This window comes from Amblyomma americanum, chromosome 9, assembly GCF_052857255.1.
Source record: "Amblyomma americanum isolate KBUSLIRL-KWMA chromosome 9, ASM5285725v1, whole genome shotgun sequence".
Classification (NCBI taxonomy): domain Eukaryota; kingdom Metazoa; phylum Arthropoda; class Arachnida; order Ixodida; family Ixodidae; genus Amblyomma; species Amblyomma americanum.
Window position 1 is genome coordinate 151,756,850 of NC_135505.1, and position 27,900 is coordinate 151,784,749.

The 27,900-nt window shown below is 48.0% G+C and overlaps 1 protein-coding gene across 1 annotated transcript in view; it reads right to left on the bottom strand.

Annotated features, from left to right (window-relative positions):
- Positions 1-27,177, bottom strand: part of LOC144103790 (QRFP-like peptide receptor) — a 158,944-nt gene extending 131,767 nt beyond the window's left edge. The window contains 2 exon segments of the mRNA XM_077636443.1: positions 26,745-27,136; positions 27,139-27,177. Coding sequence (XP_077492569.1) covers positions 26,745-27,136; positions 27,139-27,177 — 431 coding nt within the window.
- Between the last annotated feature and the right edge of the window lie 723 nt (positions 27,178-27,900).

The following is a 27,900-nucleotide window of genomic DNA, read 5'->3' on the forward strand; positions in this document are numbered from 1 at the left end:
GTTTTTATGGAGGAAAAACGCTAAGGCGCCCGTATGCTGTGCGATGTCAGTGCACGTTAAAGATCCCCAGGTGGTCGAAATTATTCCGGAGCCCTCCACTACGGCACCTCTCTCTTCCTTTCTTCTTTCACTCCCTCTATCACTTCTCTTACGGCGCGGTTCAGGTGTCCAACGATATATGAGACAGATACTGCGCCATTTCCTTTCCCCGAAAACCAATTATTATTATTATTAGCCAGTCAGATAAGTGCCTCTCTCCTCTCCGCGCAGGTTTGCCGCTCTCTTCTGACGTCTTTAAAAACGATTCCAGTGGGAGACGAAGGTAGCGGGCCCTGTGAATGTTCTACCCTGCACAGAAAGAAAATCGAATGCCGTTTTCTTTTTCATTATCCCGTGAATACAAGTTTTATCTTGCTTTTTACCTGTTCGCATTCGGCACGTTTCTTACCAACTGCGTCGACCAAGCTTATTGAACGTGCGGAAAAACCCTGACAAGTACGTACAGTCGGCGAGCACACAGGCCTAATGCTGGCCGTCCCCGAAAGGAGAGATTCGAGAAAAGGTTCTCCGCGAATGGACAGAGCCGATTATAAATGAAGTTAGCTTCTAATGTCAAAAGTGGAGTGCTTCGAGGTGTTCTTTCAGGGGCTGTACAGCCGGTATAAAACTCTCTGCTTCCAAACCTCCGTCGCAGCTAATGGAGTTAGAGGGCTCCTCCTGTCGGCTGCAAGGAGAAAGAAAAAGCAGGTAACAGCGCTTGTGGACCGAAAACGCGTATTTCAAAGAAGAAATATTTGCCCGCGTAATTGCCTCAGCTCTGGACAATAACAGGAGCGACGACGACGGAAAGGACGGACGCAGATATTCGGCAGAAAACGAAGCTGTTGAGCGAACTACTGAGCTTCAAGGTACTTCGAAAAGAAGAGGCGAGCGCCTTTCGATCGAAAAGTACCTCACCTGCAGTGAGCATGCAGGCTGCCTCCAATTCATGTCTGTGATGTGCCATTCGTATCTTCGCACGTTCGCGAGGCATTCTCCCTACTAAGGTGAAGGTTATGCTAAAATAGTTTAGTGCTATCTCTTATACAGTACTGCCTGGGGCACAATAATTAATAATAATAATTGGTTTTGGGGGGGAAAGGAATTGGCGCAGTATCTGTCTCATTTATCGTTGAACACCTGAACCACGCCGTAAGTGAAGGGCTAAAGGAGGGAGTGAAATAAGAAACGAAGAGAGAGGTGCCGTAGTGGAGGGCTCCGGAATAATTTCGACCACCTGGGGATCTTTAACGTGCACTGACATCGCACAGCACACGGGCGCCTTAGCGTTTTGCCTCCATAAAAACGCAGCCGCCGCGGTCGGGTTCGAACCCGGGAACTCCGGATCAGTAGTCGAGCGCCCTAACCACTGAGCCACCGCGGCGGGTGGGGCACAACTGATGTAACAGATTTTACGAAAGCTACATTTGCTACATAAAAGAGCCGCGCGTTACATAGCTGATGTACATTAGTCTTACTCCACAAAACCACTTTTTGTGAATCTGTTATCCTTCCAGTGTTTTCCTTGTTCAATTATAGGTCGATGTTGTGTTATAAAACTTACGCTAAATTTTGTATCGATGATACAGTTCACCCTGCCAGCGGTCTTCACACCAGGCACGAAGAAATGTGGTTCGTGCCCACCCATAGAACATCACATGATGAAAAATCTTTGTCTTACGCGCTACCTTCACTGCTAAACTTAAACCCAGAATATTTTGATCCTTCTTGTAACCAAAATCATCTCATTAAACGCTTTCGCCACCTTGCGTATTTGCAGGACTAGTAGAACCTTCCACTTCCATCCGCGTTCTGGTTGACCACTGCTGCTCTTGTTGTTGATTAATTCTATTGCTATTTTTGTTTGTTAACCGTTCTGTTTACCTTTATTCTACTTTACTCGACACTCTGTTCGTTTATTTTCAATTTTCTTGCATCTGGCCGTCATCTTCCTGCTTTGCAGAGTCGTAAGGTGTCGGCATCTCGCAAAGCTGTTCAATATTTTAGTCCCGTACTCCTCCTTTTCAAAGGAAATAAAAATATTTATTATTGTTGATATTGTTTAGTTCTGTTCAAGCCTTAGAACAGTGCGTTACAAAGGGAATAGGCTCATAAAATTGAACAGACAGCCTGAGAGATATGGATCAAACGCACAAATAGCATTAATAGAAAGTAAACAAAAATGGCCCACTGAAATAGAGCTGTCCAGTTTACGCAGCAGTAATGTGCAGGTGTGAAGGCAAGCGTAGCAGCAGTCTACAGAAAGTTTGGTGGGCGGAAGAGATTAGGAATTTTGCGCAGATAAGTTGTCCTCAGCTGGCAGGAGACAGGGTTAATTGGAGGGATATGCAAGATGGCTTTGTCTTGCAGTCATGCTGCTGCTGTACGAAAGGGAGCAATCAGTTTGCGCACGAGAACAAACTCTGTTAATATTCCTAAAGTGAAAGGGAAAACGTCGTATATCCGTCGAGAGCAAAACAATTTAGATCAAAGGAAAAGGTTATAGTTATTGAGGAATCTCATAGTGATGAAGTAATATTTGGCTCACTGCTAATCATGAGTTCCCTTTAAAATTGGAGCTAACTGTACCTCAAACTGCTGAACTATAAGTAGTATAGGTATTTTACATGTAACGTAGGTGGAATAAAGTAACATAGAAGTACTTAGTATGACTTTATGGTTCAGTGTAGTACACAGTTGCTGTGTCTCTCGTTTCTTATTTTTTGCTTCAGGCAAGAGTGCAACAAAAATGCAACATACCATTAAGTAGCACATTACGATCTGCTGCATCACTAGCCACTAAATCGTCTATTTTTTAATGTAGTATAACCCAGTCACAAGCCAAAGCGCCTTGCTGGAGATCTCAACTTAAACAAAGTCCTCCGCCGTCGCAATAAGTGAGGGAAAGGCGCCACAACTGCCTTTCGATGGACAGCTGAACCGTTACGGGAGAAAACGGATAACTTGGCGGGCGATAATTGAAAGCTCAATAATTCTCCGAGTATTGCACGCCCATAGTTTGGCGCCAGCAATTCCCCTGATGTAATCCCGCAGCTCTATTATGCGTCACACCAGCAGATAGCTCAGGTTCAAAGTAGGCAACAGAAATTTATTTTAAAAATACTCGTTCGGTGTGTAACACAAAAAAATAAGGGTGGGATGGCGGGAAAATTTTCGAGCAAAGGTTTATCTGCCACATTCTCATGCCCAATGCAACAATGGATCAATTTCTGTTAATTTCTTTGCTGTCCTGGTCAGCAGTTTAAACTTGCTGTAAGTGGCCTGTAAACGAGTACAAGAGGCGCTGAAATCCCAAAGAAAAATTAATCAATTTTAGAAGTGCTGCGTCTCCCAAGGCTTTCGCAAAGTACATTTTCTAAAAAGAAACAACACTGCGAGCGAGCCTATACCGGCAGCCCGCGTCGTACCGCTGGCAGCAGTTACGTGTCAAAGTATTGCGCAGTCTCTTGAATGGCTTCTTTGCCCACCTTTTTTTATTTTTATGCGCAAGTGATCGGCCCCCCCAGATGAGGTAGAGCTCCACGCAGCCCCTCTGTAATCAGGGACATTTTTGGGAAATCCAGTGCTAATTTCTGAGTTACGAAGTGCTTTTTGATGGGGGTAATCGGAAAGCGCATGTCCTTGTACACATCATATCCTGTACCGGGTGCCGGTGTGTTAGCTCGCAGTTTTGCGAAGTATTTAATTCCTCCTGCGGTAGTGAGATTCATGCTGTCGTGGGTTCGAGTATAGGGAGATGTGCCCGCTTTAGAAGCACCTTTATTGCAGCCCAACTAATTATGAAATGCGAGGACTGCGACAAGCATGCAATGCGGGTCCAGTCAATAGGGGCGCGAAAATAATGAGTCCAGGTGCCCTCGGGCATTAGATTCTCTTTCAACGCATTACCTCGTTCTAAAAGCGGCGCATTGCGAACAAGTCTTCTTTTGTGGTCGAAACAAATTACTCGTGTATCAGTACATTCCGCGCAAATATTTACGCGTATAACACCAATGCATACGAGTGGACGACAGCCAGCACCTAATCTAAACCAATATATACCCTTGAGTAAGAAACAAAAATTAGTAACTTGAGCCAATAGCAATAGTAAAAATAATGAAAATTGCTTGGATGAAAGTTTGAAAATACATTAAATCATCACCATTGTTGCATTTTTGGTAAATTCCTAAGTAACAACAAACTACTTTTTCTGTGCGCGAATCTCCCGTAGCCTGTGAATAAAATTCCGGCACTTCATGCGTAAAAACCGGACTGCAGTACACGCGTGTTCTGGTAGACGTGGTTGATGAGATGTGAAGCTTGAAAGTGTTCGTTTTAGAGCAAATAATCAACTTGCGTTAGTTCGCTATAAGCGAACATAAATCACTGCTCCTGGTAACTATCACTAAGCTATATCCAGGTGTGACTGAAGAACTGTAAAAAAACTTGGCTTCTTTCAGACGAGAGGTTCTTTGAGCTGGAACGACACGGCTGTTTCGAGCACGCTAGGGCTGTTGTTATGCTTGCTGTATTTCCCCCAACCTTGCTGAGTCTTTTTCTCGCACTTTGCACCCACTTACTCTGCCGCCTGCCTTCCTTAAAAAAGAATTGCAGTGTCACTGCATGCGATCAACTTTCTTTAAGGTCGCGATACAGTACCTATTTCTTTTCGGGGAACTCTGCGCTGCTGATTCGGGCTCTTTTTTGAGCCCAGTTAATTCCGGGCCATGGGCACTCCGAGTAATGAAGAACCAAGAATGTTGGGTTTCTTCTCTGCATGCAGACGCAGAAGGAGAAGAGGTTAACCGGTGGATGAAACCGGTTTGCTACTCTGCACTCGGGGTATAGAGATGAGGGGATAGAAAGGTGAGGGAGAAAATGGAGTGATAAGAGAAGGCAAACGGCCTCGGCAAAGTCACTGCCTGTCGTGCAGGCCCGACACTCGTAAGAACCCCGCCTTCTTGTGCGCTTTTCATCACGTATCATCTATCGGTAGGTGAACCACTCACTGCGGTACCTGCGGCGCAGGAGCAGTGCTGACTGAGCTGTTCTAATTATATAACAGTAATCAGATCTGGCAGCCAGGTCTTGTACCTGAGACATTTGGCAAAGTCTTCATTAAAGTGACTCTGAACACACATTTGAAGAACGGATTACTTTATTTGAAAACGAAGCCCTTTCAAGCTAGAAAAGGTTTTATAAAAAGATGAAGTAGCGGTGCCTGCACCACTGATCGTTTTCTGAAGCAAAGTGCGGAGACTTCGAGACAGTTTTTTTTTTTTTAATCGTGAATCCCTGGTGCTATTCACTCGCAAACGGTGATAGCGAAGTCCTTTTAGTCTCGGCGTCATGAGTTATAATCGAGTGGCTGGAGATTTTTTTCGACTACAAAATCCGTGTTTTTCTGCCGAACAAATGTAAGCATAACCAGAAGTAGCCGCAGAACCGTCTTTCCATGAGAACAAAGATGAGACGGAGTTGTGCACAGAGTCCCTCTCAAGTTGTCCCGTTAGCCAGTAATTGATTCTCTAACTACGTAAGACGTATAGCTCGTATGCTGCTTTAGTAGCAAGCGTATTGGGAACTATCTTTTCATTTTCTAACGGCACAAAAGCCGTTAGGGGGGTCTGTAAGCGTTTCGTGCCAGCTGCAGTAGAGTGTTCCGAAGCGCTCGAGCTGCATTTCAGTCTGGCCTGCGAAGAGCACGAAAGAATGCGTGGACACGTAGCGCCGACAGCGTCCCCTCGGCGCGGCGTGTTGGCCCGACGTCCTAATGACACGCCTGTCGTTGCAAGTGGCAGCGCATCGACTGCTCTGCTATGCCACGAAAGAGAAGGGCTCAGTTTCTGGATACCATTGCGACACGCAGAGTGCCTTTCTTTGAAGTGTTCGCTATCAAAGACTGCCATCAATACCTCATGCCGTTGCGTAGGGAATCTGCGCGCAGGCGAAATGAACGACGACACAGTTGGCATACGTGACAACACCAAAAAAGGTGTCCATATTTGTATTCCCTGGCACTGTACTCTTTATGCTGCCACTAATTTTGTTTAAGAAACAGAGAGCCTACGCCATGCAGTCCTTGTATAGGCATTCTTTCCATTTCGAACAGTTCTCATGAATAGCCCAAAGGACAGCGGACTTCGTGTGCCCGTTTGCGCGTCTGTTATGTGACGTCGGAAAAACATTTGCGAGTCACAATTAACACGTCACCACTCACCGAGCGCGGCACTCCTGTCATTAGAGCTAACTGCTTAAAAGGGGGATTGCTTCACTTTGTCTCGAATCCGCCCTCATAAAATCATGCTCTCAAAAGATGCAACCAAGTTTTCAAAACCAATTGGCCAGGCTGTCTTCAGCTGGGTTCCCTGGTTCGCTCGTAACGGCGGTCGCTGAAAACCAGCTACAGAAGATGAAGAGAAGGGCTGTGAGAGCTGGGCAAGATGTCCCTCGAGGAAAGGTGGTGCGACCTGTGGTGGTGCCCTACGTGCACAAGTTAGCCCACAACTTGAAGAAGGTCGCGAGCAGGCATGGTGTGCCGCTTGTTTTTTTCAGCCCCAGAAAAGCTCGGAAGCCTTTCCTCTCGTATTGAAAGAGACCGAAAAGAAGAGAGAGGGTGTGGCACCAAACATGGGCGATCGTTCATGAAGTGCGCCGAAGGTGTTGTCGATGAAATTCCCCTCTAGTGCGGCCGCTCCCACATAGGCAGACTGGGCGCTGCGTTAACGAGCGGATCAGGGAACACGAAAGAAACGTTGAGCAAGATAAAGATGGCCCAAATATGCCTAAGCACATAAGGTCCTGCCCGTCACGCACTTGTGAGCCATGTTTTTCCGGTGCTCGATTTCTATCAAAAAGCAAAGATACAAAAGCCAGGGAATTAATAGAAGGTTTTTTCATTGAAAAGAAAGGAAGCATGTGCGTCAGCGACACGTCCATGTCTTTGTATAAGGCTGAGAACGACTTCTTCACTCGTTCGCTATCATATCAACTTTGAAAATGATAGTATTCCTTGCGTGTAAGATGGTATGTATATATGTCCGTGTTGCCTTCGAACAAATCAGTTGTGAGTGGCGTTCCGTCCCTTCTTTCTGCCTTGTGTTGTGTCTGTTTTTGCGCCTGTAAACAAAAATATGTACAGTTTTCAACTTGCCCAGCAAGACGTTCTTCTAACTGCCCTCATCTGAAAGTGACTTATCTCGTGGGCCATTACTTAACACGATTGGCGTCAGCATGATGTAAGGAAAACGGCAAAGCCTTTCCAACGGAAGCATCGTTTCGTTTTTTCCAGTTTTATTACAATTTTGTTACGCCTTGAACGACGATTTCCGTTCGGATTCGCGATTTTCATATACATTTAAAAGCTAGTAATTTTTGCAGGAATGTCTTGTAAAACCTACACGTCTACTGCATCTAGCTCCCAAGTATACGTTTGCTACCCCTCCTACTCTACGGAGGGAAATAGAGAAAAAAAAAAACTCTTACGGCGATCCTCGGTGGGTGGTCTGAATGTGTTAGCAGCCAGACGTTCGTTACGTCCGAGGTTGGCCCGCTAAGATTGACACGCTTAGATTCGTTATATTCGAGGTGGCATACTTGATATCGTCTTGTGTGATCCAACACACGCGTGTGGTTTACACGCGACATTTCCTTGTATCCGAGGGGGCATACTCCTTCGGTATATGCGAGGTTAGCACACGAAAGGTCGTTATGCCGGATGTGGCATACTAAGGTTTGTTATATCCGACATAATATACTAAGTTCGTATAGGTAGCATACTGAGTTCATTCGTGGCCGGGTGGGCAGGTTTACACCTGCCCACCGGGGGCTCCATTGACTGGAGAGAACCAGCAGAGCATATCCGATTGCGTAATGGCCAGGGCTGTTAAAATCACGGGCGATGGCATTGCGATGCCCCTTTGCAATAGTTTAGCAGCGGACATGGCGTTCCTGAGGCCGAGAGCGATTTTTGCGGGTTCGATTCTCTGCGAGTCATTTGCATTTTAATGGGGCGAAATTTATTTATTTATTTATTTATTTATTTATTTATTTATTTATTTATTTATTTATTTATTTATTTATTCAGTGCACGTCAAGACCAATGGAGTGGCCTTTAATCCTCATACTCTGGACGTGAAAGATCTGTTGACCTCTCATGTGCCTGTTAGTACAATTTCTCAGTGCGTTAGTAAGACGTTTTAGAGCATAAGTATTTTCCAAAGGAAATTAGAGCAGTGCATGCAATTTCGCAAAATGTCATTACGAAGTTCGTCGCGCTTTCAGCGCATCTCAGCGATATTATAAACCTAAACATTTACTTTTATTCCGCTCATGTGGCGTATTTTGACGGGACGTCTAACGAGAAGACAATGAAGAAGAGATACAGGGCCGAAAAAAGAAGCACTGAGCAAGGTATTGGAAACAAGAAACAGATCGGGGACGTTGTTTAGGCTTTTACACTTGAAATGTCAGATCGATGCCCGTGGGGATGTGTATGCCGAACCAAGGCGATCACACTCTGTGTCAATCTCGCTTCCTTAGTTCAAGGGGCACGGCCTGCGGCAGTCGGCGCTAAAGCGACGCCGTCAGAACCGCGACGAGTGTCGCTCGTAGCAAGCGAGAGCTTTTACTTACTGCAGGTGTGACTAGCTAAGCTTTGTATATTCGACGACGTGCACTGCATAAAGTCGTTCGATGAAGTACCATCGAGCAGCCAGCTTGAAGATGTTTGCTAATCAACTAGCGCCGAATGAAAGTATCTAACCATTGTAGATTACGGGCGTTACAGGTGCGACTGAGAGCTACGGCCCAAGGAACTTCGGAAACAGAAAACGAACCATGCGAGGAATCTATGTAGACATCTTCCAGTAGCTTGTATGTTTCTGTTTTATTCTACTTTCTAACAAGTCTTGTGTGAACATACAGACTTTCAAGCACCCCAAAATTCCTTCGCTATATGGATGATGTGCCGCATACTGTAACGGTTCTGAATATGAACTTGAATGTAACTTGAATATGAACTCACTTGTGTTGATTTTACTTTCACAGACTTCTATGAGGTTAACTATCTCGATATTGGAATCAATTAGGTCAATAAATCAATCAACCAAATATTCATAATTGTCATTGAGGTTGCTTTGACGGCTGATAAACAAATGGCATTAACACATTTACGCTAGCACCTTTCGTTCACTTTTTTTATCGAAATCTTTCCGCATTCTCCTGCACAAACGAACAAAATGTGTTGCTTTCGAAACTTTAATTTTTTAGTAAGAGACCGAGAAATGTAATTCCCGCGGCCGATATCTGTCTTATCAAGCAATTCAAGAATGCCAGCTTTTAAATTTATGTTACTCCACCTTTTCTAGCCTGCGGCAGTTCATATCCCGCGATCAAACCAGTTTCTGCGCTAAAGACGCCTAGGCTTACACGTCTGGAATTACGCCACGATCGAGTTGAATCGCATGAAACTGAACAGAAGTTCGGTGTCTGGAGCTGCTGAGAACAAGGGGACACCGGCACGCTGGCACCGTAAACATTTTGAAATGCAGAAAATTGAAGTCACCTCAGTTGTCAATGGGCACAGTTCTGTGACTTCTGCCAAACGTCACTTTTCAGAATCAATTTTTGCCGTCCTAAAGCAACCGCTGCAGCCATCTTGAGTACTGCTGGATTCGCCATACTCTCAAACCTTGAAGGAAGCAAATGAAAATGAAGAAAGGAAGCAGGCGCTCTTTACTCGGATGCAACAGGCGAATGAGATGTTTCCTCTTTCTTTGCAGAAAGCTCTGGGTGAACTGATCGGCTGTTATCCGTGAAAATAGGGTGCATCGTGCAAAAAATTAAGCGCACGACGGCTGTAGTCTCTGCAAATATGTCAGAGTTGAGTCGTACATCAGGGGGTTGAGGCAGGTGGTTGCTAACGATTCTCACGTTACTTTATAAGTGCTCACCTAATCCAGGACGCACTAACGTACGTACACCATGCGCTCCCGTTAGAAGTACGCAGTGAAAGTTGGCAGCAAAACACTTGCGCAACGTAAACCTGAGAGACCGTCCGCGAATGCTAATCGGTGGGCTAAGGGTGGCCGTAAAGGTGGTTGGAGTTACTGCATACCGGCTTTCTACGGGACCCAGGGTTTCGCGTATACGTCCCCATATTGTTCTCCTAAGCATCCAAGTTATGTGGAAAAGTTGACGCTTTTGCAAGCAGCAGACATGCGTGGTGCAGCGTTTAGAGCGAGCGTGCCTACTCGTGTCTGGCAAACTCGCTTTATTGTTAATAAATGCTGACCCAGTGAGTTGGACAGCTTATGAGTAATGCGGCGGCTGCACCAAGGCCCATCTCATCTAGCTATCAACTTTATCGAGGTAATACTTGACATTTGAATGGTTGCCGGCATCTGTTGAAAACGGCACAAGTGACTGGCGCCTCTTTTCAACAATTAGAGAACACTTGTCATAAAATTATGTTGTTAAACGCGACAGCGTTAAAGGCCCTTTACCCGTGAAATCTGGCGTCGGTGCTGTGAGCGAAAAAGCAGGAGCATGACTCTGGCAGGTGACGCCCAGAGAGCAACCTAGGAGGCAGCCGGGCCACCTTGGTCACGTGACCTTGCGGCATCATCGCAACCTGTCCAAAAGATATGAGCAAACTGCCCACCGTGGCAGTTTGCTCGCCGAAAAAGGCTGCTGAAAAATACAAATCATTGGAAGATTAAAGTTCATCAAACGGCCGCTCTCCACGGTCGCCGCGTAATACGATCGTGTTGGAATAATTCTCCCTGGACAGCTTGTGACGTCAACTCGACCCGACACATTGCTCTCGTTTTCGTTGCCAGAGTTACGCAGAAACCGCAGCGGCGAAATGCGAGGCGCGTTGCCGCCAGAGCGTCCGCAACACGCTTCGCGGAGCATGGGACTGACCTCTTCGCTTAAGAAACGGGTCTTCAGCACGTGCGCACATGACGAAACGGCGCTGCTGAGATGTCTTCTTGACAGAACCGTCTTTTTTCGAGACAGAAAGTTGGTACAGTCGATAAAAACTAACAAGAAACCAGGTCTTGCTCAGTGAAGCGTTGTGGCGGTGCTTTTAAAATTGAAGCAAGGACGGTTCCGAAAACGACATTTTAAACTTACACTACCACTGCGTCAGATATCGCTCCTAGATGGGTGTGAATTTATTCATGAACTGCTCAGACAGTCCAGGCTTTCTGAAAAGGCACCGCATATCAAAGGTGCCTCTTCGAGCATAACGTGTATCGTTTTCTTTTGCGTAACTCTCTACGAGGTGATTCGTAATTCGAAGGAAATGTATTCTTTTCCAGAAGCATGCCTCCTTGTAATTCACCACAGTTCACAAGGGATATCTGGCGCCGTTGCTCATTCCCTAGGCTGCTGAGCGCGACCCTATTCGAAGATGGCGTGGACCCGTGATGTCCCGGCTTCCGGATCAGCGGGAAAAGTGCAAGCCAGGCTCTCCTTTCGTTCAGATTACGGTAATATAATACGTTATAATGCGAATTATAATGCACTATATTGCCACAGTAACAATCCATTCAGTGGCGCCATACCGCGGCCGAACTGTTTTAGCTAGGACTTGCCATGCCTTGCGCATTCTAGGCGCTAGAGGTTTGCCATCTTCCTCGCTCGAGCGCCCTGCTGTCTTTCTCGCCCAGCAAGTCTAGTTAAATCCGGTCTGTGCTTCGACCGTTTATCGGTGACATTTGGTGGAGCCGCTGAGTAGCGTCCCATGTACTCTGACTACGAGGACCGCAAAACAACCCCTTACCACCCTCAAACGAACGGACTCACCGTACGGCTCAACAAGACGATCGCCGACATGATTTCCATGTATGTTGACGCCGACCACCGGAACTGGGACGCCATACTCCCTTACGTCACATTTGCCTATAATACTGCTCTACAAGAAACGACGCGCTTCACTCCATTTCGTTTAGTGCACGGTCGCGAAGCCACAACCATGCTGGACGCCATGTTGCTTCCGACTAGTCGTACCTCATCTGTTGTGGGTGCTGCCCAATTCGTTCGTCACGCCGAGGCCGCCCGCCAACTCGCCCGACAGCGCATCCGGCACCAGCAAGCCCTCGACGCTCGCCGCTATAACCTCCGCCACCGAGCTGTTAGTTACCAGCCCGGCGAACAAGTCTGGGCTTGGAGCCCAATACGCATGCGTGGGCGCTCCGAAAAGCTTCTGCGCCGATATTTTGGCCCCTACGAGGTACTCCGCCAACTCAGTGAGGTGAACTATGAAGTTCTCCCCCAGGGAACAGTTCGCTCCTCTAGACTGCCGACCTCCGAAGTTGTTCATATCGCACGGATGAAGCCGTACCACGCCCGCTAGCGCTTCAGGCGTGTCTACACCAGCTGCCAGACACATGCGCCGTCTCTTGTCTTCGTGCTTCTCGTTGTTACGGCACCGAGTTGTTGCCCTTCAGAGAGGGGGAGTAATGCCACAGTACCAATCCATCCAGTGGCGCCTTACTGCGGCCGAACTGTTTTAGCTGGGACTTGACATGCCTTGCGCATTCTAGGGGGCTACAGGATTGTCATCTTCCTCGCTCGAGCGCACTGCTGTCTGTCTCGCCCAACAAGTCCAGTTAAACCTGGTCTGTGCTTCGACCGTTTATCGGTGACAAAATTCATCATCATCATCATCAGCCTAACTACGCCCATTGCTAGACAAAGGCCTCTCCCATATCTCCATTTATTTGTCCTCTGCCAGCTGCTATTGCACTATATTATACTGTATTATATTATATTGTTTTTGTATTCGGCTATGCCGTAGGCAGAGGAGGGACTATGGTTCGAATTTGGGTCCCTTTACAGTTCTCCGCCTGGTTAAAAAAAAAAACGAGTGTCGATTGAATTGAATGACGAGGCCTGAGGTATGCGGCCTGGCCGCGGTTAGCAGAGCCGAAACGGACTCTCTCACCAAAACAGGATTCGGCCACCGCGGTGTAGTGCTTGGCCACAACCTGCTACACTCCAAACACAAAAGCTGTTCTCTAGCACACTCTAAGGGGCAGGGTCCAAGCCCTGGGGTAGATTCGCATCACTAAAAATGCCGAATACTTACGGCTAGGCAAAAAAACAAATGCTCTCTTCAAAACATGGGAAGTTACGAAGATTTTAACCGAGGTTCCGACGCCCTTCTTTTGCTTACCTCAGGACCTCCGGTGCCGCGTTTAAAACCCATTGCTAACTGCATCCGGTTACAGTGTGTCGCAATGCGAACATACCTCCGTTGCCAGGAGTATAAGCATTCCGCGTGATTAATAATCGAAGTCTACTCCGAAGTCTCTAAAAGGGCTAGCGGGCAGCCTGCTCCCTTTTATTCGCGTCATTCCTGTTTAGAGTGTATATTATTCAAGCTCACAAGAACTTATAGGTTTCCATGACGGGCGAAGCGTCGCCAGAAACGAAATCGCACGCATTCTAAAAACATAGTGCACATTCCGAACATCCGGGCATATTTCACTGATCACTGCATGTCTTCTGTTGACGTACTCGGCAAGCGACGATCGCACATTCCTCGAGGCGCCGTGCTAGAAACCCGTACTCGGTCTCCTCGCGTCCGACGACAAGAAAAATCGCCGCACGGCAGTTATTTCAGTAAAACTGCGTTTAAGTCCTGTATTATATATTTCCTCGATACCTTGTATTCACGCGATAGCTTTGAAGGCCCCGTTGCCCAGAAAATCTGGCGTCGGCGTTGTGAGCGACAAATCACGGGCGTGGCTCTGGCAGGTGGTCCCCAGGGAGCAACCTAGGGGGCCACCTCAATCACGTGACCTCGTGGCGTCATCACAACCTGCCCACCGTGGCAGGTGGCAAATAAATTAATGATTATTTGCTCGAGAAAAGCAACCTGGGCCGCACTAGACCCACAGGTGGGAGCACCTGCCATTGCAGGGCAGTGGCGCATCGCTTAACGCTGCACCGCTGTGCCAGGAGCGGTATCAGGACTCCCAGGGATCCAAGTAGAGAATGACCTTCTGCGTATATGGGGAATCAACCCATTACGCTATCGGGGCATATCCTTAAGCCGGAGCTTAAGCGTCTCCTAATTCTTTGTTTTATGCTACCCTGAACTACTACGCATTTATCTTGAACTCTACACTCGGTTTAAACCCTCATGTATATTTTCCACCAATGTTGCTTTGCAGTTATGATGCTATTCGTTGCCGCTTCTCGTATATATCATGTTCCTATGTACACTCGCTGTAGTATGCGGAACTTTTTAAAAGTATGTCCCGGTGCCTGTCCTTTCTTCTTGCTGTATATAGTTGTAACTTTTAAACTTTCTGCATTTGCTTCATTTTGCTGTTATTAGTGCGCCAGTACCAAGACCAAGAGGTTGTTCCTGGGCACTTTATTAATATTGATTTATGGGTTAATTGACTGCATTACATTACATTATAATAAACAAAGAAGAATTCATCATTACCAAATCTGCGGCGATTTTTAGGCTGCGTGAATGCAGCGCTCTTAATATGGGTCAGTTGTTTAAAAACAACCAAGCATCTGCTAACTCTCATTTATTAGTTGCAGTAGTAGTAGAGCAGTGCTGACTGTTAGGTAGCAAGGGATGAGTGCAGAGAATATTTAAGTATTCATGCTAATAAACTTTAAGCTCAAACCACGAGATATAGTAAATATTAAAATTACCAGTGGCACTTAAGGAACTTACGTGCAAGCATTGCCAAAGCTTTGAAATTCTATTCTAATTCTATTCCAATTTTATTCGTTTGTAGTTGGTACAGTTGTAAGTACTTGTACTGACTTTTACTGGCTGGCGCCGTCGCGGTGGCTCAGTGGTTATGGCGCTCGGTGGCTGACCCGAAAGACGCGGGTTCGATCCCTCCGCGGCAGTCGCATTTCGAAGGAGGTGAAATGCTAGAGGCCCGTGTACCTTGCGATGACAGTGCATGTTAAAGAAACCCGGGTAGTTGAAATTATCCGGAGCCCTCCATTACGATGGCCCTCACAGCCTTTAGTCGCTTTGGGACGCTAAACCCACACAAACCAAACCTATCACTGGAAAATATTTCGTATTTTCCCGCCTTTGATGGCGTCACACCGTTTTGACCAACCGCGAGTTTTGTAACGCCGCCCAGTTCAGTGCACTAGCCCTGGTAGTGGCCATTCCCCGCATTTAGCCGTAGTGTGTTTTTCTGTCTGAAGCCAGTTTTCTTGCATGCTGCTCACCTGTCCACCGGGTGGTGCGTGTGCATGTATATGTATATATACCAGGGCTAGTTGTGTCAGGCGGCAGCTCAATTAATCGTCAGAGGCTGCCCGGGAAGAGCACCCTGGGTCTCGCCGATGGCTTCACCTGCCATAGAGAAGAGCAGCGTCGCATCGCTCGACCACTGCGCCAGGAGTGGTAGGAAATCTCGCAGGTATACCTATGAATGGAGAGAATGACCAATTCGCATATATATAGACGTTAACCCATTGTCGCTGCCCGAACAACTGCCGTCCGTGAACACTAGATCTGAAGTCCGTGAACACTAGATCTGAACAGCGGAACAGAAGTGGAAACCGAACTGCCCGCGCACCTAATTCGCCTTTGGCCCAACTACGCTAATCGAGCATCATTATTTTGGCGGGGGTGACGCCAGGATTTCGTGTCGACGAGCCATCTAATGCTTTCATTCTGCGAAGCACAGCGCTGGCAGACAACGGAAGAGAGGACGCACAGCTGCAGCAGCTGTGCTTCTCAAAATGATTCTTAACCAACATGCCCAGCAACGCACCTTTCTAATGCTTTCGCATTAATAATTTTCTAAGATATATGTAGAACGCGAATCATTTCATCATTTGGTTCGTGGAGGGTTAATAAAAACCGTGAAGGCAAAAATACAGGGCGCGACAAAGGACCCCAGGACACAGATCTGGAGTCTGCTTTGCAGTGCTATAACCGGGCGCTTTCGCACCTGTGCATCTGTCTAGAGACTTTGAGCTACAGGAGTGCTAAGCGCCCCACTATGCGACTTAAACGAAAGGGAAGGCTTGTAGTTAATTAGAATAAACATGTAAAAGTTATCACAGGTCTCGTACACTCTCCTGTGTTTCTCTTCTTGCGCTGCTCTAGTTCCGTCGTTTTCAGAACTAATGACAAACTATCCCGGAGGCGAGCATTGTTCATCAAACCTACTTGCTCTTCATGCAGCCAAAGTATTCCTTCAGCGCTTCGCGCATTTTCGCGACAGTTAGCAAACAAGGTAAAAAGCGGCGCTGAAGCCTTCAGATTTTGAAGGAACAATGTATTCAGTCAACGCAGCTTTGAACGGCCACAGTTTTCCCTTATCAGGGTTGCCTCGCTCTGCTCTCTTTTCTACGCTGGAGGTTAAATCAACTAATAATAAGCATAAGCAAAGCAACGCACACGAACTTAAGCGTGCACCCTCGATTGGAAGCCCCAGAGAGTGGCTTGTAAACACTCCTCGCATTTTTTTTTCCTCTTTGCCTCCTAAGCACGACTCGGGAGCGCCTGTACACAAGATAGTGAGGAATGGAGCGCGTTTACTAAGCCACGCGTGGTTAGCAATCAGCTCAGTATGCAAACATTGTCAGCAAAATTATGCAGGCTTGTTTCTCTTATCAGCTCTGCGCACCTTGAACGTGATCTCCCGTGGCAGGCTGCGTCGATGTCATAGAAAATTCGCATTTTGGCAAAGCGCTATCCCGGTGCCTCATTTGGAAACCTATTCAGGTGAGTGGCCGTTCCCTTTGCCGTTGCATCCTTCATGGCGTTGCACGAAATGGCAGCAGGGGCGTCCAGGAGGCACTCTGAGGGCAACGCTGCCACAGCGGTGACCACGTGGTTTGTGCATCCGCCTCTCGTGCGGGAGGTGCAGTGTTCGATCCCCATGCAGTGCCGCCAGTTTATACAATGCATACAAACTTTCCCCTGGCATGGTGCCCAGCTTCATTGTAGGTGAAATACTTGGGAAATAGGTGTCTGACAAGGTAAGCTGCTGGGCGAGTTGGTGGCTATATTCCATGGCTACATCGCGACGAACGGGACATAGAAGAAGGACGCACGCAGGTACACAACAAAGCGCTGTCTTGTGCCCCTGTAGACACGGAGGTCCTTGACCCTACCGTGATTAGACGAAAACGCCTGGGGCCATGACGCTCTTTTGGTCACCGATGCCCTAGCGCCATAAAAACTCATCATCATCTTCCTACTAAAAACACTAACGAGTCATGCTATTATATGCGATAGCTGGGCCTTTCATGACTGTTGACACTTGTTCGGCAGTAAAGGACGTTTTCGTTGGCGACAAGCACTCAGTTAAGATTCGATGATTTTTTCACCGCCCCTTCTATTTAAACCGGCGACGTAGGTGTGATGACGTCGTGGGCTTCCTGGGCGCTTTATCTCCGTTTCGGTTTCGTTCACTTCTCTGCTGTGCTGTTTAAACTGCAGCTGCACTTTGCGATAGAAAAGTTGGCTTCTTATTAAGTTGCGTTATTTTAAGTTCTCTTTTCTATTCAACAATTAAATTATACCAGGTGGTTCACCCAAGATGCTGTGCAATTTTTAAAAATAGGCCTTTTGAGTCGGAAAAGCGTTTTTTATGGCATAGCATTGTCAGTGGTACCGCGCATCAGAACAGAGCTAAGACGTGCTAACTAGTAGGCTGGTGAACTAATACTGAATGGTTAACTTTGCAACTGTAGCGAACCATGAAGGCCGGGCCTGGTGCCGCATAGGCAGATCATTGACCAAGCGCCGATGAAGACGAGGCGCCGGTGAAAGACGAAGTTTCGCCGCGCTGCACGAGATCGCTTGGTTTTGTTTGTTTTTTTGACTGGCCGTCCTTTTCTGTTCATGAGGAAGAATTCACCGGTGTTGCGCTCGCACGTGCTTTTCCTTTTTATTAACTGCGTTCAGGTGAACAGCCACCCGATTATTGGCCGATCCCCCAGTGTGGGTATGTGCCATCTTTTGATAGGCTAACAACAACAACAACGACTGGCCGTCGGCGCTGCTCGCTGTCCTGCTCGTCGTTTTGTGTCGCCCGCCGTGAACTCTTTCCCCTGACTTATTTGTGTACAAACCCCCTTCCACAACCATTACTGTTAGTCTGCTTATTTACTGGGAGGCGTGTATCCCACCGTGAGCAATATCCGTTGCAGTTTCTAGAATTCCGAAAATGCAGTTACCCTCGGCGCTGTGGCCCAACAAATTTTTGCTGCATCGCAGCAAAATATATACGCCTTCGGAACGCCTGCTGGCAGAGCAGCCACTCCAGTGCACACATGACGGAAGCCAACAGCCCCCGAAACCAAGGAGCATAGCGGATCTTTTTCTTGTAATTTTTAGTTTTTTCATCAGTAGTAGATTAATAAAAGGTGGGATCCGAACCCACGACCTCCGAATTTCGCATCCGGTGCTCTATACCACCTGAGCTGCGGCGGCGGCTGTCCAATCTTCTGCTTTCGGGGCTATTTATGTGTAGTGTAAGTGAACCTTGAGAGTTTTCACCAGCGCCACCGTCGTCCATCGCGGCGGACGTAGTACGCCCTGTATTAGCGCCACGTCGGAACGCGATCAAACGGGGAGGGCGGAAGCTGTGCGAGAGCCCTCTTATGCTACCTACGGCGTCAAGACTGCCAGAACCGAGGCCCTCGTCCAATCTGCTGTCCAAGCAGCCGTCGCCGTGGCTCACTTGATAGAGCACCGGACGCGAAATTCGGAGGTCGTGGTGTCGGATCCCACCGGCGGCATGCGGTTGTTTTTCCTCTGCTTTTATTAGTCTCTCTTTGATGAAAAACTACAAACAAAATTCTCCTATGCTGCTTGCTTCGGTGGCTGTTGGCTTCCGCCATACATGCCATGACGAGCAGCTCTTTTCCCTTCCCTCTAGCGCACGGAACTCGTCTAAATAGCCAGAATTTGTTGGGCCACATCGCCGAGGCAACCGCATTCTCACGTCGCCGTATGCTTGCCGTACGGCTGCCCGCCTATAGCTATCCATTGCCGCTGACAAAACGGCAGTTTTACCAGATGCTGCGGTCGAAAACACATGCCTCGAAAGGCGACGCCTGCACTGGTGAAAGACGAGGCAAGCTTTCGCGCTCACGTCCTGCTGTGCACGAGGAGCGTCGGCGGCGGCCCTTCTTCATTGGCGCTCTGCGCTGCTTTGGCAGCCATGTTTTCGTACGCTACAGCCCGAACACAACCCCCTGGGTAACGCGTGTTTTTGTTCTCATGCGACGAGCGTGAAACCAGGCATACATTCCAAGGATGTGACGGATACTGCTCGCCGAGTGGCTTGTTGGATTTATGAATTTATTCATGCATTCTACGGCGCAATGAAGCGCTAGGGCAAGAGCGGGCGACTATGACTACGCATATATGAAAACGCACAGTGCGGTACGTGTTCAACATTTGAATTTGCTAAAACAAAAATGTAAACAAAATACAAACTACATCTGCAAAAAACCGACCATGGCTTGGCGAAACACATAAGAGCTCGAACTCGTGCTCGGTAGCTTTTCAACGCACCCGGTGTTGACTTGTGTGGCTGTAGTCACAACGTTCCTCTGGTCACCAAATTCCAGGTGCAAGAGCAGAGCCGCCGGACATGGGCGCCATTCACGCGCTCAAGATGTCCTATCATCGGTCCAGCTCACGCTGATAGCAGCAGTTCACGCACCACATGGCGATGCTCCGGTTCGGATGCTGCTGTAGAAATGGATAAGGCCATGTGGACAGCGGAGTGCATGGGCAGTTGTTTGCATGCTTTATGACCCAAGGAGCGACTGAGAACACTGTGGAGCATCCGCGTGGCTAGGAGCACGTGGAATTGTAGCAACGCCTTGTTAATGCGCTGGTGGCCAGACCTGATTTCGTCTGAGATGACTTAGCTGGTGCGGATTATCACTGCAAAGTCATACGCTACCGTACGCGAACCACTGCCTGGAATCTGATGCGCCGACGTGGCGCTGGTAGACGTGAGCTTATTAAGCACGATTAACTTCATCGTGTTCTTAAAGCCGCCTAACTTGGGGCCTCGGCGAGGAACATAATGTACGACCAATGGCTTGGAAAGAGCCATAATATGGTCTCCTTTGAAGAAGCCTGCGCGCATAACGAACTTTAGTCAGAAATACACGCCACTTTCGTCGCACTTGGTACTTCTGACTGTTGAATGAGGAGCCCTTTCGCTGCTAACGTCGGATGCAACGAACGCAGTCCGCGTGACCGCCAGGTTCGTTACGCGTGGGCTCGACTGTGCTAATTGATTGCAGCGGCTTCGTAGGAGAGCCTTGTTGGCGCCAGTTGCACCATAGTGGAGCAACCGCGAAAATAGCAACGCGCCAGGGGATGACGTGCACCGTCTGCTGCCCAACTATTTGGTGGAATTAACACCTACGCTCCGCCCTTCAGTGCCCCCCCCCCCCCCACTCCCCCAGGCCTGTGCTGTGCTTCGCCGTTGCTGTGGGTATGGGAATGCTGTGTCATTTCTTTTTTTGTCTGGTGTTCTGCTAAAACTTATCGCTGCAATTGGACTAACCCGTGCTGTACTCTCTCGATTCAATAGTGTAACGTGTAAAAGTGTCAGAATACTCAAGGCGGACGTTACAGGCGATCGATGCAGCATCAGAGCTGTAGTCGGCGCCCTTTGCAAGGCTAACTCTTCCCGTACCTAACGTTTCTCTCTTCCTCCACGAGTATAAAACGTGCTCTTCGATCACCTCCTTCTGCTATTCATGTGCTGACCTACTTCCTTTCGAGAACAGCGCCTCGGCGTAGCTCAGTTGTTCAGGCCTTCCAAAAAGCCACGCCACGTTGGCGCTGAGCACTCCTAGAGGGATAGTAGACATAACGAACGCCGGTCACTCCTGCCAGAAGGCTGTCCTAGCTGCAGCGAAAAAGCTCGAGATAAAGGCTGTCTCCTGCGATGTCTGAGCACAAAGAGTCTTCACAGGAGTCCTCTTTGTGTGTCTGCGTATTTGTACACTGTGCTTGCCGGTCATCGATAACCTTCAGCGAAGTCACATACACTTCAGAGTTATTCCCTCATAACCCTGGCACACGGGCGTCCATCATCTTGGCAGACGTGGCAAGCAATGTCAGCACTTACGAGAAACGCTGTGATGGATAGTAAGTATACGCACCGGAAATTAACGGCCAGAAACTTTTCAATTAGACATGTTCCTCGCACGGCGCTAAAGAAAAGTGCGCTTTGTCGAAGTCACGTCTTCGTAGCCTCTACGCAGAGAGAACTATCGTGTGTTCCGGACTTTAGTCCGCGCCTGGTGCAAAATTTGGCTTAAAATAAAGTTTTTGCTTAGATAGTCCGTACCGGGTGTGCAATCCACAGGCAAATTTTTTTTCCGAAAAAAGGTTTTCTTAGATAGTCCGCAAGAAGATTACCATCGGTAAACAAAAATTTTATTGTCAAGCAATAAAACTATGTGCCTCTTACTAGACCCCGTAGAAGCCTGATCGCAACCCTTCTTCAATATGGACGGCACCGCCCCTGGCGTTATTTGTGGTTTTGTGCGTTCCCGCATTTACTGATTTATTTGCATTCGTCGCGGTTCACCGCATGTGCTTCCCAACCCAAGCATGCAAATTCAGACATTCTGTGCTGCTAGCAGCATTCGCTTGCAATCGACGCTGACGGTAAACTTTTGGAGGCGCAGTCGGGCTACCATTTATTTTTTACTTTTACAGCAGCGCTAGTCTCTTGCGTTTCCGACAGACGAGCGTAACAAAATAAATCATGTATACAGTCCACACAGATAGTCCACACCACGCGAAATTTCAGCGTTTAAACACGCATAGCCCGCGGACTATAGTCCGGAAAATGCGGTATATGCCAATGCCCGTGGAGGTTTAACCGGTCGAGAAATGGAGCAAAGGTCGCGTCATACTGTAGGGTGAGACGTTGTTTCAAGAACAAAATGCATTTTGTCCGATGTTGAGGGGAATCCATAATGGTTGAGTATATTTGTAGTAAGGGAGTAATTACTCTTGAGCATTCACCCAAGTGCAACCGTATGGAGGCTGTATAGCTTTCCTTTGCAGCAGTACGACTGCGCGTGGGTGGGTGATTAGGTGTAACAAAATACAATATATAACAACAAATATAACAACAAAATACTCGCCAAGCATGGCCGTCGAGCATTGTCCTCGACTGAGCGTCGACTGCGCCGAAAAGAGCTGCCAGACGACGATCAGATATCTGGCGTGACAAGTCTGCGAAAGCGAGTGGATTTACTCTCGAGGATTACTTTGATGTTTTTCTTCAAGTCGAGGCTGCACTTTTTCTTGAGGGTCAAGGGAGGGTGAGGGCAGCTGGCTGCCGTCCCTTTTTCGTTCCGCTGGGCCTTGTGGAGGAATGATTGTGGGAGACAGTGGCGGAGGGGTAAGGCGGGCAGACTCTGAATAAAGGCGTGCTATTCGTGGGACATTAAAGACGCCGCCTCACGAACATCTTCCGCCAAGCATTTTTTTAAATGCATATTGTAAAAGCTGAGTTATCTGTGGTCGAAATTTGAACTTTAGCGTCTTTCGCGCATTTCCCTCTCCCCTCTCGTCAGTTCTTACACGCTCAAAATTCGGCGCTCCTCCACCGGCTGCGAAGGACGGAGTGGGCGGAGCTTCCTGACTGGCCGCAGCCATGGTAGCTTCGTGGCGCCTGAACAGTCTACCCAATAGCCGTCTCGTAACAGGACTACGCTGCGACGGAGCAGGGCTCGAGGAGCGTGAAAAATCGCGGGAAAGGACTCGCCAAGTTTCGCTGGCGATTGTGGGTTCTCTGGCGCATGTACAAGTGGCTCAGAGAATGCAGTGATTGAGCCCGTTTGTGTACTCTCCTCCTCAGAGGGTGTTTCAGAGCCCCTTTAAGCGAGGAGGGTCCGCTGGCTGGTGCTTCTGGAGGTTCCACTCTCCGAGGCGACGTACAAACGCTGGCACTGCTTCCGCAGTAAAACGAAGTGACGTCACACCGTCGTGAAATCGCAATGTCGCGCGACACAGTGTATACCATCAGTCACGAGTGCGCGCGACGTCGGTCGCAGGCGTAGCACTGGCGGAATCGAAGATTACGCGGCTATCGTGCGACGTCTGCAACCCTTTGACTACCGTTTCGAGCTAAAGGAATCCGGAGCACAAAATTATTATTATTATTATTAACAGGGGAAATGGAAGAGTCTCGCTTTTTGCGGACTGTCAAAAATTGCAACGGGGTCTATACTCCACATTGTTACGTACTAACTGCACGGCGCTCATAAGAGTTATTATGAGCTGACCGTTCAGAACTCACTCACTCACACATTTGGTAATGAACCTTCAAAGTCTGGTTAACGGCAACATCACGTGTTCGACGCTTTTAATCCCAGGATTAACCGAAAGCAACGCTTGAAGTTTAAACGGTACTCGTGTGCTCCGCTTGCGTGAATACATCGCGTGTGCAAGCGCGCGATTTGAAGTAAGTTTGTCGCGTCAACCAGTCTGACGCCGGGACGAGAAGCCATGTAGAAGGAAATTACTGCATAACTTTTTGAGTAACAAAAAGGAAAGCACAACAAAGATGTTCTCACTGGCAAATTACTTGAGAGATCTGCCGCTGCTTCAGTCAGAAAAAATAAATAAAGAATGGAGTTTGTAATAATCTTCTGCACTGCAAGATGACTGGTGCTCACAAATTTGTAAGCTCACCAAAAAAGAAAAACTGTTCCTAATAGATATTTAGGAGCTGCCTATTTATTTATTTGCGTCACCCCTAAAGGCCATGGCTGGGAGGGTATTACATGGGGGGGGGGGGGGGGGGGGGGGGTGTAACTGTCAGTGATCTTATAACTCCCAAAGTGGTTCCTGGAATCCATTGTCAAAATTTTCTTTTTCTCTAACTACTGCCTCGACTCTTTCCAATTCTGAAATTTATTCTGGCTTATTTCTGCTTGTTTAGTAATAGTCTTTCCGCGCCACTCTCTCATTATTTCTTGGTCCCGCAAAGGAGCACACGTTAACTGAACTACTTTGTAAGTTTCCTGCACCAATTTTCTCGTCAAATGTTACCCCTTTAAACTAATAAGTAGCAGTATAGTCTCCAAACGCCACTCAGCCTTCATTTGCTGGTAGCGTAAAAAACACTACAACGTCTCGTTTCATGGTAGCCCGCCTTTTCTTAAAGGTACTTCATCTTACATATTCGTATTTCAGCGATTTTTTTTCCAGCACCTTATGGTGGCGCGTTGTTCAGCGGTCATTTATTCGAAGCCTCGGGCGCACTGAAACTGGCCTGCGGTTACTGGTTTATTTTGCGGTGACAACCTAAATTTTTGGCAGGTATTCTTTCAGATCCCTTCTTCAGCATCGTCTAACGTTTATGTCCGTTAAAATTTGCTTACTTATTTCTTTGTTTCACTGCTTATTTTCAGTCTTTTGCGGCTTTGCCTGGACGACTGTTAACAGTTTCGAAAATTTTGCCCCCCCCCCCCCCCCTTAAAGCTTTCATTTCTTTTTCTTTTCGTTTTTGCCCTGAACATTTGCGGACTTTTACCTCCATTCAATGCAAAACGTGACGCTTAAGCACCCGGTTTAATACCGCGATTCAGGCCATTAAATTGGCGACCACAAATAGCATGTGTAATATGGCATGTGGCTACAAGAGCGAAACAGTCATGCGCAGTACACGTCGTTTTGTTCATACGCATATGCTTTTCCTCCGGCAGTTTAGTTAAACCAGTATTAACCACCGCCTGTAAAGTTTCTTGCAGATTTCTGATCCCCCCTGCGCCGAGCTCAAATGGAATCATTGTATTAACATCGCGGATGCTGGGGGGCGCAGTCAAGAAGCCAGTGAGTGGCTTGACGGGGACTGTGCCCCTTTACGAGGCAACGGTAACGCACGCATCAAATACGTCGTTCTTTACTAATGTCAAAATAACACAACAACGCGCAGTCGCAGACATTTAAAAAGTGCGAGCAGAAAATTTAAAGGCATGGTTCCAAAGAAAATTTGGCAATAAATTTTAAACAAACAAAAAAGCGAAATGCAAGCGTCAAATGAAATAATGTTACGCTGTGTGATAAACTGTATGCTATACGAGGTCAGTGTGGTGAATCTGTGATGTCCCGGTTTAACATGTGGAGAATACGACGTCTCAGCATCTATTTGCCTCATCTAGTAGGAGTACGGGGTATGTACCATTATACATTCATTCTAATTGTGTAGGGATTGGTTTCTGCAAGTATATACAAAAAAAACTAGACAGAGTGTTTACAACATTCAATCAGAGCGAAAGCGCGGATTTCTGGTACCTGGGGGACTACGGTAAGCTTCTACTTCAGGGTCCTCTTCTTTCTACTCTTTGCATGCATTTTTCTAGAAGAGGGGATTCGAATTAGTGTGAGTTAATATCTGCCAATCATATTGCTTTTCTCCCGCTCTGTGGGAGTAATACGAGCTGCAGGAGGCAGCCGCACTCGCGCGGGGCGGCGGCACACAGGGCCTCCGCAGTGCGGCTGTGTGGTCGCAGAATTTAATGCTCTTACGGATTTACCACAAAGAAGCATTGCTCAGACATCGTCGTTCGGTATATCTTCGGGAAAACACCACTGCCATCAAATTAAAAATTTATTAGCATTATTGTCTAAGGGGTTTACGGGTGCCTTAGTTCGCTGGTGTTTTAGTTTATATGTCTGGCTCGAAGACGGATTGATGCCATCTATAGAAGATGACCTAAATCACCAGTTTCTTGCTTATAGTACCAGTGCCTGACTGGGTGATTTAATAATTCATTATCTTTTATTATTCGTTGACATGTAGACGATTTATTGACTCACCCATGGTTGATAAGAAATCACTCAAATGTAGTTAAATTCACCAGTTATCTATCTCGATGTTCTGTGTACTACGTCGCAATATTGCTAAGTGTTGCAATTGCCTTGATCCCCTGCCTCGAAGATTTATTAATATCTCTTAATAAAATGCTAGCAAGGACGTTAATTAGCCGTTTGATTCTTTTAACAACTCCTTCCGCGGTAATGACCCGCCAGTATGCTCCCTTTGTTAATGGGTTGAAAGTTGGTACCGATGAAAGCATTTCTTTATTCGTGCGATTCGCCGACTGATTTTGCCAGATCTAAGAGGAGGTTTGTTCAGCCTTTCTAATTGTTTCTATTTGCGTCTTAGTTCAAATGGGCTTACAGAGCGCCGACCAAAGTGAGTTTTTAATCGGTCATCCTCTGTCCGCCTTGCAAAAAATGCGGCTATGTTGTGCGCTCCGGGTCGGCGCGTTCATACTCACACCGTGGACTCATATTAGTGCAGAATCATTTTTCTTCATACGTGCTTAATTTCAACTACCGGTTCACTCAACATGACGCTCCCGTCTCTTCAAGATTGCATATTTAAAAGTCGCCCCTAGATTCTGACAAATTCTCGACCCCTTTTGAGTTCTGATCACCAATAGCCGAGCTTACAACGAGCTATCCCTGTTCGTGATTAAACTGCGCAAAAGAACGGGGACAGAGGCAGGAAACACACACAGAGCGCTCTGTGTGTGTGCGTGTTTCTTGTCTCTGTCCGCCCATCTTTCGCGCAGTTTAATCACGAACGAGAAGCACCGACTGGCCCGCCAGAAAACCGCGCCTTGAGCTCTGCCCCGTGTGGAGATTTCAGTGACCAGAGACCGGCTTGTGTTACCTTTCGAGGCAGGTGGCGACCAGCGTGAGAACCGAGGCGAACACCACCACCGTCTGCGAGTAGAGGAGAGCCGTGCACAGCCAGTCGGTCATGAGGGACCAGGACGCCGGTCCGGCCAGCTCCATCAGTTTGACGGGCAGCACGAACGCGCCGACGGCCAAGTCACACGCGGCGAGGTTCACCATGTAGTAGTTGACCGCCGTGTGCATCTTGCGGTCCGAGAGCACCGTGTAGCACACCATCGAGTTCCCCACGAGCGATAGCACCATCACCACCAGGTAGAGCAGGACAAACACGCTGCACACCCCCGGCAGCTGCGTCAGGTCGGGGTACGGCACTCCCGGGTAGACTAGCAGAGGGTCTGGCTGCTCCGGACCACCCGTGGCGTTCCACCCTCTGGGGAGCGAGGGAGACAGAGACGCGATGACCTCATCGACGACGACGGACGCGTTCCCCCCGCAGTCGCCGGCCGGCGAAGGAGGCATCGGGACACGCAAAGCAAAGACCAAGCACGGCACAGAACTGCGCGCTTTTTCTCGTCCTGGCGCGGAACTTGGGGAAAAGCGTCAGCGACCTCCCGCGCTCCGCCGATTCCCGGAGGAAACTGGGCGCGCGCCCGTCGAGCGACTCCTTCCTTCCTTCTTCTCTCCCCGCCCGAAGAAGCAGAGGGCAAAAGTTTGGGTGCGACGGAGTCCCGCCTTCGTTTCCCTCTCACGCACCCGGCTCTCCCTTTTCTCCCTATCCACAGGCTCTCCTTGCGAGGGCGAGAGAATGCTGCCTTGCGTGCAGTTCATTCCCCTTTCTCCTGGCGCGCCGACCGCTCCCCCATTCACCTGTTGAAAAAGGAAGTTTTCCCCTCGATTCTGTCGCTTTCATTTCATCGGCGCGCTCGTTTTCGATAGTCTAGGTCCTGGCTGTCAACACAGTGCGAATAGGAATTTTTCCATCGTGCTAACTGAACGTGTTCACCAACCCCGAAACCAGCATACGGCATTATTAATGACGCGGTGAATTAAAGTGTGACTGATGCGGGATGTTGCAAGTTCCGAAAAGGGATCCCTGCGCAAAACTATTTCATAGTGACTACCCCTTGCCTCGTTACATGCCTCCTCGGTAGTTATAGTCCCGCAGAATCTGACACCGTGCGTCATGTTAT